At 40.3% G+C, this 16,274-nt stretch overlaps 1 protein-coding gene across 2 annotated transcripts in view; it reads left to right on the top strand.

Moving 5' to 3' along the window:
- LOC109998042 (septin-7) overlaps positions 1 to 16,274 on the top strand; it is a 43,815-nt gene that overhangs the window by 22,680 nt on the left and 4,861 nt on the right. For both annotated transcript variants that reach the window (XM_020652755.3, XM_020652754.3), the window contains exons 4-9: positions 3,196 to 3,296; positions 3,428 to 3,562; positions 7,219 to 7,336; positions 7,787 to 7,879; positions 8,262 to 8,358; positions 14,476 to 14,527. In XM_020652755.3, the coding sequence (XP_020508411.1) occupies positions 3,196 to 3,296; positions 3,428 to 3,562; positions 7,219 to 7,336; positions 7,787 to 7,879; positions 8,262 to 8,358; positions 14,476 to 14,527 (596 nt within the window). The remainder of the gene's footprint in view (positions 1 to 3,195; positions 3,297 to 3,427; positions 3,563 to 7,218; positions 7,337 to 7,786; positions 7,880 to 8,261; positions 8,359 to 14,475; positions 14,528 to 16,274) is intronic.

Here is a 16,274-nt window from a genome sequence, read left to right as displayed (position 1 = left end):
TCTTTTAACTGACTGCTCAGTTAAAGACAACGAAACAACATTAAAACATACGGTTTATTTTCTGAATAAAACACTTCGTTTTGACGGTTCACACAGTTACCTTATGTGTGTTTGTTGATATATTTATAAGGGTTCTTCTCATACAATTTTATATCACATACCGGTACATCATATTTTCTTGCATTGTCGCGAGTGAATCTGTAATCTGTGTACCGCTGGAGCTCCTTGGTCTTGGGACAGCTGTCCTGAGAAAGTGGCTTTTCGGTGTTGACGGACAAGGGAGCACGGGGTCATAACGTAGTGGAGCTGACATGCAATGCACACGTATCTAGTAGAGTTCTGGGTGAGGGAAACTTTTATTTGGATGTCTTAAATATTTGCTTCCTTCAAAGAATGTGTCTTCTGGTGTAAAATGAAATAGACACAAATTCAAAGTAAAAAATGAAATCCTCCTCTACCAGTTCAGTGATTTGGTGTTCCTAGGCAGTGAAAATATCTGTCCCACCTACAGTTTGTATTTTTAGATACAGAATTGTTGCCCTCTTCCTGCCTCATTATAGAAACTAATGTTTTGACATTGCTGTTGCTTTTGCGTCTCCCAGTGACAGCAGCTCTGTGTGTTCCGCTCTGTGCACTAGCACAACGCTAAATTTAGTCTGTTTTGACGGGACTGAAAACATTAAGAAACCTCTTCTTCCCCTTTTGTCGCTCGGAGCAAACCTCATGTGAACCCCATGAGTGCAATGTTGGGCATACATGCTCATTTGCAAGTAGCAGTTAGTGTGTATAAGAGTGTTTCGCCCTGGGTGCTGTGGTCTGAGGCTGAGGACGAGAGACAGGGTCAGAGTATATATATTCCAGAACAATCCCTCGTTTTCTGTCGCTCACTCACATTCTCCCAGCTCGGATTTCTTTTAAATGATGGTGTTTGGACTGACAGCATTTTTGAGGTTTTCTCTCAATCTGTTTTTCTTCGTGGAAATGGTGAAAATAGCAGATTTGGTTTTCAGACAGTTGACAAGTCATGCACAGACACTTACAGGACTGAGACGTTTTAACGCACATGCTGGATGCACAATAAAGTGTCATATATGCCAGATGAGTGTGGTGGGTGATATATATGCTCAGCTGTAGACACACACATCATCTGAAGGTTTTTCTGGAAGCTTAGGAATGTTTGTGTTAGAGCGAGAGAGCTGTAGTTTGAGTTAAAGGGGGATCCTAAAATAACTAGATGGCCTTGTGAAAGTATGCAGCAGAGCGAGGGAGCTGCAGACGAGATGCAGGAAATGATGGATCTGTGGGACTGAATTTGAATGTATGTGTATGTGAGGTTGCTTGGTTTTGCCGGTCTGGTTTTTCACTTTAGCAAAAAGCAGAAATAATAAAGGCAGTTATTTGCTTATCAAAAAATATTACTGAATGACTTCAGCACCTTTTCTGAATCCCGACAGATTAATAGGTTGGCTGTTATAACTAACTGATGTGCCTACTTTTTATATATCAGGAGTGGCACGTATTTGTTATGTGCCATTTCAGACTTTCATACAGATGATATAATGCAGAAAAAAACAACTCAAATCCATAACACTCTCAGCGCTGTCTGCAGCACATTTAGCATAGCATCACAGAAGAGCAGATGCTGATCTGCCCAAGAACTGGCTGATGTTGCATATTCTTTTAAAAAAATTATTTAAGTAATCTTTTAACTTCCTCCCTCTGACAGCCATATCAATCTCACAACATTACATCAGTCTGTCAGACTCCACTGTGTGCCATAAGACAGGCACAGTACTAAGTACTGGGGGCATTTTAATTACAGAACTATTGGCTCTCTTTTGGCCATTTTCCACAACATGCATGTTCCTTCCTTGAATGCTCACCACCAGTTCTTAATAGTCCTTGATATGAACATCTTTTTTTATGTGCCGTTTTTAGAGATAACGCAGAAAACAAAACATAAGTGCATCAACTCCATAGTTGGCAATACTCTCGGTGTTGTGTGCAGCAAAGTTAGCAAACCATCACAGAATAGCAGATACACAACAGACCAATTTGGATGTCACAATAAGATCACAGCGGTTCCGTGTTCATGGTGGTGGAAAAAGTAAAAAGAAGTGGATAAAAACACAGAGAAGCAGGCCAGATCATATGTTGAAGATAAAATAAGTGTTTTTGTGCTGTTTGATTTCAGGATTTCAGGATAGGAACAGGCTAGGGTTTTTGTTAAGTTTAGACACTGAGTTTCTCCAAAAGGTAAACTCCTGAAACACTCCGGACATTTCAGGAGGAGATGTATGTTTCAACCACATTTTTCACTGGGACTTGACCTGGAGTTTCTCCTGACAGACCCGTAGTAATTTTTCCACAGTAGGATATATTATATTCACCTTGAGGGATTGGGAGGTGGAGATGACATTTATATCCTGTGACAGGTGCAAGGTGCATAGACTGTATGCATGAGGCGCCAAACAAAGCACTGGGTTGAGTGTCTTGCCATTGGACACAACAGACATTTAGCTGCAGGAGCTGGGGATTGTACCCGCGACATTCTGGTTAAAAAAACGGCCGACTCTAATACTGATCCACAGCTGCCCAACTTCGGGAAACCAACCTCCAATTTCAGCTGAAACATTCCTCCAACAGAATCTAAAAATGATTTGAACACCAGACAAATAACCACACCCCTGCACTAACTGCAAGAGCATGCTTAAAAAAAAGAAAAATTTAACCGCAAAAGACTTCTCTTAAGTCTTCTTATTCCTCTGCAAAGAAACATTGAACCACTACAAGGATGCAACAATCCTAACCAATGATAGTTTCAGTATGTCATCTCATGCATAAATCAGACTCACTCAACAACACATGATAAGCTTGTATCTAGATGCAAACTGTGTCAAGCACTGCTTCTCAATGAGATTCCACACGTACAACCAGCAGACACTGGTGCGTCTGTGTGGGAGCTCTTACAGCATAGTGGTGCATCATCAGTGCCCTGAGTGGGAGAAGAAAGTGTCACACAGTCAAACATGTAGGCCAATGTGTGGGAACATTTGTGTTGCCAAACTGTATTCAGTATCGTATTTATACATACAGTGTTGAATCTGCTCAAGCTTAAGAAGATGATTAGGCCACTGAAACAATGACGATTCAGATGAAGGTACATGTTTTGAGGTGTGCATTGTTGTGTTTCAGGTGGAGCAGTCCAAAGTTCTGATTAAGGAAGGAGGGGTCCAGCTGACACTCACTATTGTCGACACACCAGGGTTTGGAGATGCAGTGGATAACAGCAACTGGTGAGGAGTGCTGACACACTCAGGATGTTTCCCATATCAATATACTCAGATGAAAATCTTGAAATGAAATGAAAATAAATTATATTTTTGCTGTAAGTAAATCATTTTTTGTCTTCTCTCCGTTTTTGTAGTTGGCAGCCTGTCATCAATTACATCGACAGTAAGTGCGAGGACTTCCTTAATGCCGAGTCCAGGGTGAACCGCCGATCAATGCCAGACAACAGAGTCCACTGCTGTCTTTATTTCATTGCACCATCTGGACACGGGTAGGTCTGCATGAGAAAGTCAGGATGTGGATGTGTCAGTATTCTCACGGAACCACAAACTCTATTTTGTATTTTGTTTGTTTTCATTTCATTTTCACTCGATGCGTTTAGATTCACCTGAATCAGAAATGGCCTTTTATACATTTTAAGCTGTTTGCTTGTCCTGGCTACAGACAGTCCTTAAAGAACATGAATTCAGATTTAAATATATGGATGAGTGCTGTTCAGCTGAAACTATATGCCTTCTGTTGATGTCAATCTGAGAAATACTTGAACCAATGATGGCTAACAGGTGAACAAACTGATCTTCTTTATTAGGAACATCTGATGCTGCTGAGAGAAGGGTTTAAACTGGAAAGGATAAAAAAACTAAACGTGAAAAGTGCTAAAAAGCCGAGGTCTGGTTGTGTGGTAATTCTCTGTTGGTTGTCCACTACAAGAAACCCTTTCCATATTGTAATAATAATTTCATCAATTGTTTAATTAAGACATGGATTATAACAACTTTGAATGGTTACCAAGGCCTCAAGCTATCGTATGGTCAAGATGCTTCTTTTGCAAGTCTATTTATATGCAAAGGTGTTTTTATGAGACAATAACCACTGCTGCACTGGTCCAAATGGGGGTGCTTAGCTAAACGATGCAATGAATAGCTGAAGTGCAGTGCACGACATTCATTACCTCTCCTGGGCTCAGAGGACCCTACTTGGACAGGAAATCTACCTTTCCATCCAGCTTCCTATCCACATTGAAGCTAAAGCAAAAGGAAGTGTGTGTGTGTGTGTGTGTTTGTGTGCGTCTGTGGCAGCCAGTTTTTTGTGACCCACAAAGCTTATATAACCCACTTCTGCTCATGCTCAGTAGAGTTCTGTTCTTCATCATTGAATCAGCCAATCAGAGTGGAGGCTGAGCAGCGCATAGAGGCAGGCCTCTCATCTCAGACAAACACACTCTGTCTTCTCTCATCCTGCAGTCTCTCAGATGATGCATGTGTTGGTGTGAGTGTGTGTGTGTGTTCAGTTGGCATCTCTGGACCACGTTCCCTGTTTCTCAGTATAGAGATGCAGCACCAGCCTGAGCTAAAACTCCATCCACTCCAGATTTGTGAAGGCTACATTTGAAAAGACATGGAGCCAAATCATATTTAGATTGTTTTTAAATATGCTTGGGTTATTCCAAGCTAGTAGTCTATAATTAAATCAAATTGCAACCCTTTTACTGCATCAGCCACTAAGTATGTAATCATGTTGCTTTTTGTAAATGTGACAGTTGGACTCTGAGATTGTCTTCATCAATCTCCTCTTGTAATATTATTTTTTATTCCCCTTTGTAAGACAGTAAAAGATAATACATACCCATAATGATGTTAATAGCGGAAACCTTTTTCTTATTTAAAAAAAACTCCACTGTAGCTTTCTGTATCATGAGCTGTTTTTACATACAGTATGCACTCCTGAAAATATCCAGATAATTTCAGGAGGACTGCTCCGGATAAACTCCTGACCTAGCTGTTCACATATGCATCTACAGACTATACCTGTCAGTGGGGAGGGGTGGAGGGGGTCTCCTGAAGCCAGACATAATAAAAAATAAAAAAACAATGTGGAAGTAGCAGACGAAGCAACAGAGTCTGCTGTTCAAAGCTATAATAAGAATATCTTTATAAGATATAAAAGTCACCACCTCCTACCATTGGCTCGGGGGGAATTCTCCGGATAATATCCTGCTGCGTTTTCACATTAGCTCACTCAGACTTGTTGTGGAAAAAAAATGCTAGGTGTCTGGTAGGAGAAACTTCATGGTATGTCTGAGTAAAGAATGTGGCTGTTTGTGTTCACACATACGACTCCTCCTGGAAGTATCAGAAGCTTCTCAGGAGATTTCTGCAAGTGTGAAAGCCCTTTAATCCTTATTATTCAGCAAGCAGAATAGTAACACACCATGAGACAGAAAATGACTTGATAATCTTTTATGTAGTTACTTTTTCGAAGTATTTGAATTTGATGCTTATGCTGATCTTTCTGTCAGTACATGAACTGTAATCAGCTGAACCTCTGACTATTTTATAATGTGATTATTGGAGATAACAAAGCTCATTTTCTCATAAAAGCTGGCTAAATTGTCTCAATATCTCTAAGACAAAAGGTTTGCAGATTTCTCAGTATAACAAGATAATTTATCACTAGCAAAAAAAACTCCATTACTGGATTAAAAGAGGCATTAATGCGTTGTTTTGTTTACTAGATTTACATCATTTGAGTAGGCTCATTGAGTGAAAGCAGAAGATCAAGACTAACCGACCATCTCTCTGTTTAAACTGGCTGCGGCTCAAATAGTCAATTATACTGGCAGGGGAGGAAACATTAAGGTTATCTGACGTTTTCAGTTTGAATTAGTTGCTAAAGTTGTCAAGACTCCTGCAGGCATGCTACTTTAACTAAACAGACAGCTGCTTCCTAAACTTCCTGGCATGTGGCTGTAAAATATGAAATCCCATAAACTGTACATGTTAAGAAAAAATACTGCATGCTCATGTTTCCAGCCTAGTCCTTAACGTTTTATAATAATAAAAAAATCCAGCAATGAGGACAAACATTTTTTGATCACAGAAGGGCCTTAACAGTCAGTATCTGCTGCAACCATCAAGTCTCCCCTAGCCTACGGCAGACATTCTGACTCGTGCTTTATCTGGGACCACGTCCACTTCAGGACTGATGGTGTGTCACACATCAACAGGACCCTGTCACACAAACGCTCAGTCTCTATTTCCCTCTGTGAGCTAGTGAGTCATTTTACAGCTGTTTAGTTGACCCTCTTTGTCATTTTGCATTCCTGGGTTGAGTACCTTAACATCCCCTTTACTAACACTCATCACACACCCTGTCAACACATTTCACAGCATGATTTGAATGTACCAAAAGAAAGAGAAAAGAAAACATATGGGGAAACTGGATTTAGTAATGTACTGTGGTGTTTTTACATAATGTCCTCTCATTATGCAGTACATACTCACTTTCCACATACACTGCCCACATCCACGGACTGCCTCCAACCAGAGGCCACACAAAACAATGTGAGTGTATCTGGTCATTCAGGCAGAGACAGAGAGACTACAGGAGGATTACAAAGACAATCCCTCATCGGCCCAGCAAGACAAAACCATCAGTTGTCACCCAAAGAAAGCAACACATAAGACAAAAAACTCAGTCACACATGCTGGCTTCCTTGTGTCCCTGCTGTGGGCTACAAGTCAAAGACTGTGGTTTTAGTTGGCCCTCTGCTGGTGACCCGCTCCACTACTTTTACTTTGAAAAGCCTTGCACTGAGGCATTTTCCTTGGACGTATTCTTGTAAATTCATTCTTCCCTCACAGGAAGTGTCCCCATGCTCAGCACCACTGATCACCCAAATGGAATGAAGTCATTCATCTAAAAAGACTGTTTAGGATTTTTCATCAGTTTTCTGAACTAGCTTTAATAACTTGTTAATTGACTGGGTTAAGTTGAGCAGTGTGGCTCTAAAAAAGAATCAACCCTTTGAGTAAAAGCCACCCCATCAGCTGGATTTGTTTTAACTATTTGTTTCATTTTATTGCATTTTAAAAAATGCAGTTGCTATTAGTTTTTTTTACATGTTTCTGTTTGTCTGTCCTCCAGATTGAAGCCGCTGGACATCGAGTTTATGAAGAGACTCCATGACAAAGTCAATGTCATCCCCCTTATTGCCAAAGCCGACACTCTGACCCCAGAGGAGTGTCAGCTTTTTAAAAAACAGGTATGTACTTGTGTGTGTTCAACTTCACAGGAGGACGAACTAATAAACAATTCAATAATGAAACTTGTATATTACATTCCCTACTGCAAACAGAATATATTATACATGATGTATTAAGCAGAATCTGCACATAAGGAATGTACATAGCTACCCTGACATCCCCATGTGTTTGTCGACTTGACTTTTGAAGCCTCAAGTTTGTCTTTTTGCAATAAACTACCCTGGTGTTTAAGTCATAAGAAATCATAATCTGAATGAGAGGAGTTATTAAGTTTTAAGCTATCAGCAAGTGCTTGCTTTGTCAGCATGCTTCTATTAATCTTATGTATAAAAAACCTTTATAAAGTGTACTTTGATGGAAACCTAAGAGAGAAAAAAGGTTTTTAACAACTATGGTCTCAAGCAGTAAACGTACTACCTTTTATTCTGAATCTTTTCTCCCTTCCTCAGATAATGAAAGAGATTCAAGAACACAAAATAAAGATTTATGAGTTCCCAGACACAGAGGACGACGAAGACAACAAGCTCATCCGAAAGATCAAGGTAACAGACCACACAGTCTCATGAGTTATGTTAAACTCAGTTTAAGGACGGCAAAGACAGATACATAAAGAGAAGCAGACACCCCTGCAGCTGCCTCTATCCCTCGCAGCCCTTGCCTGGTAGTCTGATTACATAACCGATCGTGGGCTTTATAGACAAGCTTTTTGTTAAAGGCAAGGTCACAGCAGCATTTTTTTATAGTGTGATGTTTCTTAGTGGCAACCAACCAACATATCTAGTTGGCTGATTGACAGTTAGCCCTGCGAGTAATACCCAATCTTGTAGCACTAGTTATAGTTGAGATGTGCATGGACACATTTTTGTTCTATCACTTTTGGAAGCAGGTCATTGACAATCAAGTTTTTTTGCCTTTCCACTCAAGGAGAAGATGCCTCTGGCAGTGGTCGGCAGCAACGTGGTAATCGAGGTAAACGGCAAGAAGGTCCGAGGTCGCCAGTACCCGTGGGGCGTGGCAGAAGGTAGGTTCACTCAAGTTCACTTCCAGACAGGAAGGGAAGGGCTTCTATTTTGTGGCCAAATTGAAAGACAGGACCCCAGATTTGAAATGTGCATACTTTTAAATATCAAACAACTTGTTTATTTTTGTTCAAAGTCCACAGTAGGTCTGTAGGTTTGTAGGTCTTTGTAGGTCAAAAAAGTCAGAGAATAACAGATAAGAGAGAGGCTCATGAAAGTTGTCTCTGTGTTTGAGAATGTCCTGTCAATTTTATCTCTACCATGATGAATGAAACTGGATTTTTCTGAAGTGTGTGAAACATAATGCATGTTTTCCATGATGACCCTCTGTATCCATGTACAGTACTAACTTCCAGATAATACAATGACGTGTCAAAATGAGTATGTCAGTTTTCTATGAGCTATCATTTTTTGGTCATTAGACACGTTTGATCCAAGAAGTTAATCAGGAAATATTGATTTAAATTTCAACAAAAGTCTGTTTGAAGTGGTTTTTGTTCATCACAGTTAAAGGCCTTCCATGGAAATTCAGATCCCGACTTATTGCAACAGTTTTAGTAATTTAACAAAGCTTGGCGCCTTCTGTATTGAAACACAGTTCAACTCTGCCAAGAAAGCCATCTTTGTCTTGTTAGCTTCACTGTCATAATATGTTATGTGAATGTCCAATCGATGTTGATGGTAAACGCAAGAGGTGTGTTGGTAAATGCAGAAGATCAAGTAATGAAAAGAAAGCTGAGATTTACTTCTCACAGAGCTGTGCCAGCAGTGTCTACAGTACATGTTCCAGGATGCAGCGCACACGTGCAGCTGCATCCTCTGCTTCCATTCACTGCAATCCTTCCGCTCTATACCCTAGCTGGAATATATTCCTCTAATTATGGTGGATAAAAAAAAAGTACAAAGTAACAAGGTTCAAGCATACCGATCAGTATCTAATGTAGTTCATTCACACAATGATGCATTTTAAGCAATTTATGGTGTGGTGTCTTGCCAAGGACCAATCCATACGTAAGCATTATTCAAATTGTGGTCTTTGAATTGCAAAACGACTTGTGACACTGGAGGATGTTCGCATTTAGATACTTTAATCAGATCTGTGTTACAGAAAGATACAGAGAGAGAGAGAGAGAGAGATACAGAGAGAATCTCTGCATTTGATTATATCTGATAAGTATGAATTATCTGGCAGTTCTTACATACACACCTTTCCATCTTCTCCTCCACACAAACATGCTTACATGCACAGAGTCCTTTTTGTAGTGTTCGTCTTGACCCTGATAGGGATTCTGGAAAAGGGGGTAAGGGTGTAGGGTAAGAAACACATATACCAATCAGTGCACCCATGGTTATGGTTTTATGGTGAGGTGTGGTCAGGTGCATCACTGTCTTGAGGCATCAGAAAGGGATTGCACTCTTGACCGACTAAAACCTGTTCCAAAGTCAGTATCACAAAGTTTTCATGCTATTTGAAGGTACGCTCTCAATTAGTTTACATACATACGATCTTTGGATGTCTTTCTATCACTTTTGACACTTTTGCTGCTGCAAGAATATGAGGCCGCGATCATCGCTATCTTCTCCCATACCTGCTTCACCTCGAGGAATCTTGGTGGATTTCTGCTGCTGCCTTGGATTGTCTTCTTGCAGGCTTTTAGTTCACAAATGAGCAGATCCACTGCCATAGCGGGAAAAAAAGTACATCTCCAGCTTGCCAAATCTGCAATATCAACAGCAATGCCATTAGTTTGTATTAGGAACTGTAGATTTGTTGGAATTTTAAGGGCCTCAAAACAACCCTGTGAATAATAGAGAGAGGCTTACACACCATGCACCATGATTCTGCATCGTTTAAGCAGCACAGTTGGAGCTGGATATGCTCTAAAGGCATCTACACCATGCACTTTAGACCAGTATCTCAGCCAGTACAGTCAGACCAAACAGACGTCACCAACAAGCTTCACCATAAGCCACAATGCACTGTTGTCTCTTCTCCTGGTGTCTTAGTGTTCCTGTGTTTTAAACCCAGATGAAAGATGAAATACTGTATTTATCTTTATATATAAAATAATATACCTTTTGTTGTTCTGTGGTTGACCGTTTATCAGTCTTTCACTTTTCATTCTTTCTTTTTCTCTTTCTCTTTTTTCTTTTTTTTTTCTTTGTCTATTCTTTTCCATGACTGACAGAGGGCATTTTTGGTAAACAAAACCATCTTTCACTTTATTTCAAGCTCATCTCCCCGACCCCTTCTGCTCCTCCTCCTTCAAAGTGTTCCCCAAAACTCTCCAGCTCTCCTTTCCCTCCACTTTTCTGTTGCTGTTCTGTCTCATCATTAGGCTGATGGTCAAACCAATGCTCTAATCAGACTTGGGATGAAAGCTAAATACATTCGAAAACATTTGAAAAGAAATAACCAGATGGACTTATTGAAACGTGAGGAGTTCATTGAAATTGAATAAGGACCAAACTCATGTTTGTGTTCTCAGTAGATTGTTGGCCCCAGTGCTCCTCGTTAACACCTAGCATACATCATGACGAATGAGACTCTCCATGTTTTTGTTGTTGATTTCTTTATCACAGATACAAATTCAATAGTATTTATTTAGATGACAACTTAAAAACAGACAAGTCTTTGGCCACCAAAGTACATTAGTTAAGGTTTTTTAGAAGTCTTTGAGGAGTAAAATTACCGGTAGATGATAGAATGGACTGAATGGTATGAAGTTGATTTGCTATTTGTTTCAAATGTTGACCAAATTTGAAATTGCTTTAAACCTGCATTCTTTCTAATGGCCAGCAGGGGAAAACTCAACGAGTTGCAAATTGGAGAGGTCAATCAAAAGTATTAATCTATGAGTTATTACTAATATTAACAGCAAGAAGCAACCCTACAGAGAGACCTGTCGACATAGCTTTGCATGTCCACCCTGGTCACTTCTGGCTCCTCAAAGCGTCAAGGGGATGACCACAATCCTGACCTCTGGGCAGATCAGCAATTTCCATGCATTTTTTAGACATTGCTTAACTGCCCAGGGGTTGGGATTGTATCTCCCAAAATGCAAGGAGTCAAGACTGTTAAGTCACAATCTCGAAAAGATATTTTATAATTGTAAATCGTTTGACTTTTCAAATGAATCTGTCAAACTCTACCACACTTTCGTTGTCAGACATCATGATGTATGCTACTGTTACAATGTGGGGTCAAGGCCTTTTATCTACAAGGTTGAACATGAATATGTCATATTCTGTTGTTCTTATGCCTAAATGTAGCAGTCGTCAGGACAACTGCTCAAAACCTTACTAAATGTTTTGAAGAGTAACGAACATTTATTACAACTTGGGTGTTATTTTGTTACCTTTGACTATTATTTGGTGATATGATGTAGATTGTTGTCTGTTCATGTTTTCATTGATATTTCACAGTACCTTAAAAAGCTAAATTAGGATTGACTCAACAGAATAAGTCCAAAGAACTGTAATAAGACCAGAGTTGTTATAAACGGCAAAAAAAAACTGCAATTTAATCGACAACATATCTCAAAGTTACAAATTTACACCCTTGCACTCTAAAGTTCTGTACTTTTTTTAGTCCCAGGTCTGATTCTGTGAATAGTCATGGAGAAAACTAGAGGCTGTTTGGTGCTGAAGCTACATTCTGCTAAATAAAACACATCACTCTAACACTGTGGTTCCCTTCTTTGCTCCAATGGTATCACATGCAGAAATACTCTTTAAAAACTGCCCCGCTGCATGACATGATTGAGCGCCTCACACTTTGAGTTGAGTCAATCGTGTGGTGCAGGATGGAAACGGTGTGCAGGCCTTGTTCTATCACTGGACCAAGGACTGGGATCCACCATCCTAATGCATTGCTTATAGGTCCAATATAGGTTCATTAGCAGTTAATGGCAGATAAGCATGTAGCCGCTTAATTCAAGTCATCAAGGAAGCGTGTGGCTTGGTATCATGATTTCTCACTCATTAGCTTACTTGAACTTTAAGACTTTTAACACTGAAATACGCTGTTTGCAAAACGTCCTGCGCGCACACACACACACACACTTCTGCATGTTTCAAATAAACAGCTATGTGCTTTCAATTCATTACACCAATGTAGTTCATTATCATGGCCTTAATACACTCTGCTAATAGATCAAGCACTCAGGCTCAAAACACCTGATGGACCATGAAACATTGATTCATAAAGGTCTGTGATTGAGGAATGAAGAAACTAAAATGATTCGATTGGAAAGTAACCTGGAGTTTAAATCAGGTGTTTTCTGCCAATTATCAACAAATAAGAATCTATTGGTTAAAAGCTTCTTCTTTTTTTACACCTATGACCCTTTACCCAACATAGCTCCTCCACTTATTCCCTCATAAAGACTTGTCCCCCTGGCTGGTCATGCACAGACCCCCATAAAACACCCCCTCCCCCCCCCCCCACCAACCACCACACTCCCTCAACAAGCCAGTCAGCTTGGACACATGCAGGTTATGGTGTTGATCCGGGCCAAATCTGGGCTGAATCTGGACCAAACATAGGCCGATTCTAGGCTCGAAACCGGGCCAAGTCTAAGGCATAATAAACCCAGCTGCTCCAGACCCAGATTTAGGCCCCCCCCCCCCTCGCTGGGCGCAGACAGTAACTGAAAAACCGTACCCCTCCCCTCCGTCAGAACTCCCTCCTCTAGAAGAGCCAGGAGGTCAATGGCTGGTTTTGGAGGCACAGGGACGGGGCTGCTTAAGTTTCATCAATGGTAAGGTGTCCTCCTCATTCGCTCCCCTGATGATGATGTTTGACTGCCAGTGGGGTGGAGGTTAACCAATAAGGAGCGGCGAATTTGATGAAGAGGACGAGGCTGAAGATCCATCACAAACATCCTGAGCAGCAGTTTATCTGCAGTCCTTTTCCAGAATCCTAAATATTTAACCCATGTCTTTTTTTGTTGACATAAATAACTGTAATCCTCTAACTGTCCCATGTTATAAAATGTGTTCTGTTGTTTGTTTGAACAATATAGTGTCTGTGAGGGCCAACAGAGAAAGGCTGTACTCAGATAGGAGCTTTTAAGATTCTACAATCGTGCGCTCAGGGTCTGATCTGATTAAGACCAAATGAGTGTGCACAAACCAAGTTAATGCAACCGAACATCAGCTAAACTATTCCCAGCTTTGTAAGTGAAGTTGATTTAAAATTCCAAAACCTAACCAGGGAATTGAGTTGGGAAAATGTCAGACTCTATTGACACCACTTTAATCAGGTGATATAGGAAAGTCATATTTCAAATACACGTTACTTTTTTCATTTATTTACAAGTTTGTGCTCACCTGGCATTTAGTTTTTTGTTCCACCTCAGCTGTTTTGTATTCAGTGGTGTGCAAAGGAAGCGTTTCACTGCACAGTAGACTTCTGAATTGCCACAGTTTGGGATTAAAGATGGAGAAATGCTCCAAAACCTAGTTTTTTGGTAGGAAAGCCAACGTGATGAAAATCACAATGAAAGCCATATTGTTGTGTTAGAACAACCCCGTGTCATGACCTGATGTTTCTCTGTCTTTTTGTTTTCTGTCCATGTGCTACTACTACTACTACTACTGATATTATATCATAGCACTTAAAACATTCACACTGTCTGTTTGTCAGTGTACTCCATCTGTTTGAACTGATGAATGCTTGAACTTGACATACTGTAATATGTGTTATTAATGACGTTCATTTGAATCTGCTGTTGTTTTACTTGCACTTTTTCTACATCATTACATTGTATTTGTTTATCGTGTAAATAACCGACATATTTTGCTGACCTTACTCACATGAAACACAGTAACATATTGACTGTCTCTTAATGTAACCAAATAGCCAGAAACAAACCCCTGCAGGCAGGGACAGTTATGACCCGTTAAATCTGATTCTATTTCACTTGATTGACAACTAAAGGACTGTATTTGCAAAATGATAATAGTGCTTGTAATGAAAGTGTAGCTCAGTTTCCCTTTAAAACCATATATGATAACTGTGATCACTCCTGTGAGAAGTGTCGGTTGTATTAACTTTGATCTGTGTGTCCCTCTCCCTCCCTCTCTGTCCCTCTCTCTCTTCCTGTGTGTGTCAGTGGAGAATGGGGAACACTGCGATTTCACTGTGCTGCGCAACATGCTGATCAGGTGAGACACAACAGTTTAGTCAACATTCATTCTCTACACATGATCTCATGATGCATCTTCATTCGTATTCTTTTTTTTTTTTTTTAGTTTTAGGTATTCTTGCCCAACCTTATAGAGAGAGGCCACTAAAAAAAATCTTATGGTCCCTTAGGCTGCATTTCATGAGATGCTAATGTAGCAAGTTTCATATATATATAAGTTCATTTGTAGTGATAACTGACATCCATCAAATGTATACATCTATTTTTTTACCTTTTTGTTTGGATCCCATAAGCCATTACAGAGGTAGCAGCTTCCCATCCAGGGATCCACACGTCCAAATCTACATTAAACTGAAGTAAAATGGCTAACACCCTCTAACATCTAGTACTGTATGTGGACTGAGAAAGTGTGGGAAATGTACCACATGGGACACAAATAACACACACAAATCCCCGCCCTGAACCCCCCCCCCCCTTATTTGTATATTCTTGCTTTATCCCAAGTACTTTTTTTTTTTTTTTTTTTTAAGATATTATTTTGGGGCTTTTTAAGCCTTTTTATTGGATAGGACAGCTGAAGAGAGACAGGAAATGTTGGGAGGAGAGTGAAGGGGACGACATGCAGCAAAGGGTGGAGGTCAGATTCAAACGCATGGTCGCTGCAATGTCTCTGTACAGTACATGGGACGCATGGCATTTTTATTTTTTATTTTACATACTTTATTAATCCCTTAGGGGAAATTCTGGTTTACACTCTGTTATTTTAAAAGCATGCTTCTCACACACATAGGCCCCAAATACACACGTGCACAAACAGGACCTGTGGACTTGCATTAGTGAAGAGATGTCAGAGTGAGGCTGCGACACACTGCTATGCAGGGAGCGCGCCTCAGCTGTTGGGGGTTCAGTGCCTTGCTCAATGGCATCTCAGCAGTATTCAGAAAGTGACCTGTCACCTCTCCAGCTACCAGACCGACTCCCATATTTTTGATCCGCACAGGGATGTGAACCGGACTTCATCCTCTGGTCCCTACAGACTGAGCTACAGCCATCCTCCATGACCACTACGCTATCTGGTGCCCCTATCCCGAGTTCTTTACGATAGAGTTAATTTATACTATATATATATATATATATATATATGTGTGTGTGTATACATGTATGTATATGTATTATTTTTATGTTATTTATCTTTGCCAACATATACACACAGCTGTAAACGAACAAAAAAAAAACTGAACAAAAATCAGTAAGAATCCCAGGAAGTTAAACAAAATGTCATTAGTTAATCCTGGAATGGTGATGGCACAGCCCTTCATATATCATTTCCCCTTAACATAACAGGAACTAACCTTACATCAGCTCAAATGTAAAAGTCAGGATTTTAATTAGAAATGTCATGTTTATTAAGATTAAGACTTACTTTATTGATCCCACAAGGGGAAATACTGTTTTTACACTCTAAGTCATGCAACACACACATGCACAAACATGATCCTATGGACATGCACTAATGGAGAGATGTCAGAGTGATGGAGCTGCCCGCAGCGGGCGTTCCTGAGCTGATGGTGGGGAGGGGGTTTGGTGTCTTGCTCAAGGGCACCTCGGCAGTGCTCAGGAAGTGATCTGGCACCTCTCCAGCTATCAGACCAACTTCCATATTTGGTCCGCACCGGGACTTGAACCGGCGACCCTCCCTCAAGTCCCTGAAGTTCAATAGCTCAAATAATAGGCTGAATGTATGTTTCTGCTTCTCTCGATGATAT

Source organism: Labrus bergylta, chromosome 7 (assembly GCF_963930695.1).
Source record: "Labrus bergylta chromosome 7, fLabBer1.1, whole genome shotgun sequence".
NCBI classification, from domain to species: Eukaryota; Metazoa; Chordata; class Actinopteri; order Labriformes; family Labridae; genus Labrus; species Labrus bergylta.
Note: the sequence above shows the minus strand (reverse complement) of the source record. Positions and strands in the feature narration are given on the sequence as shown.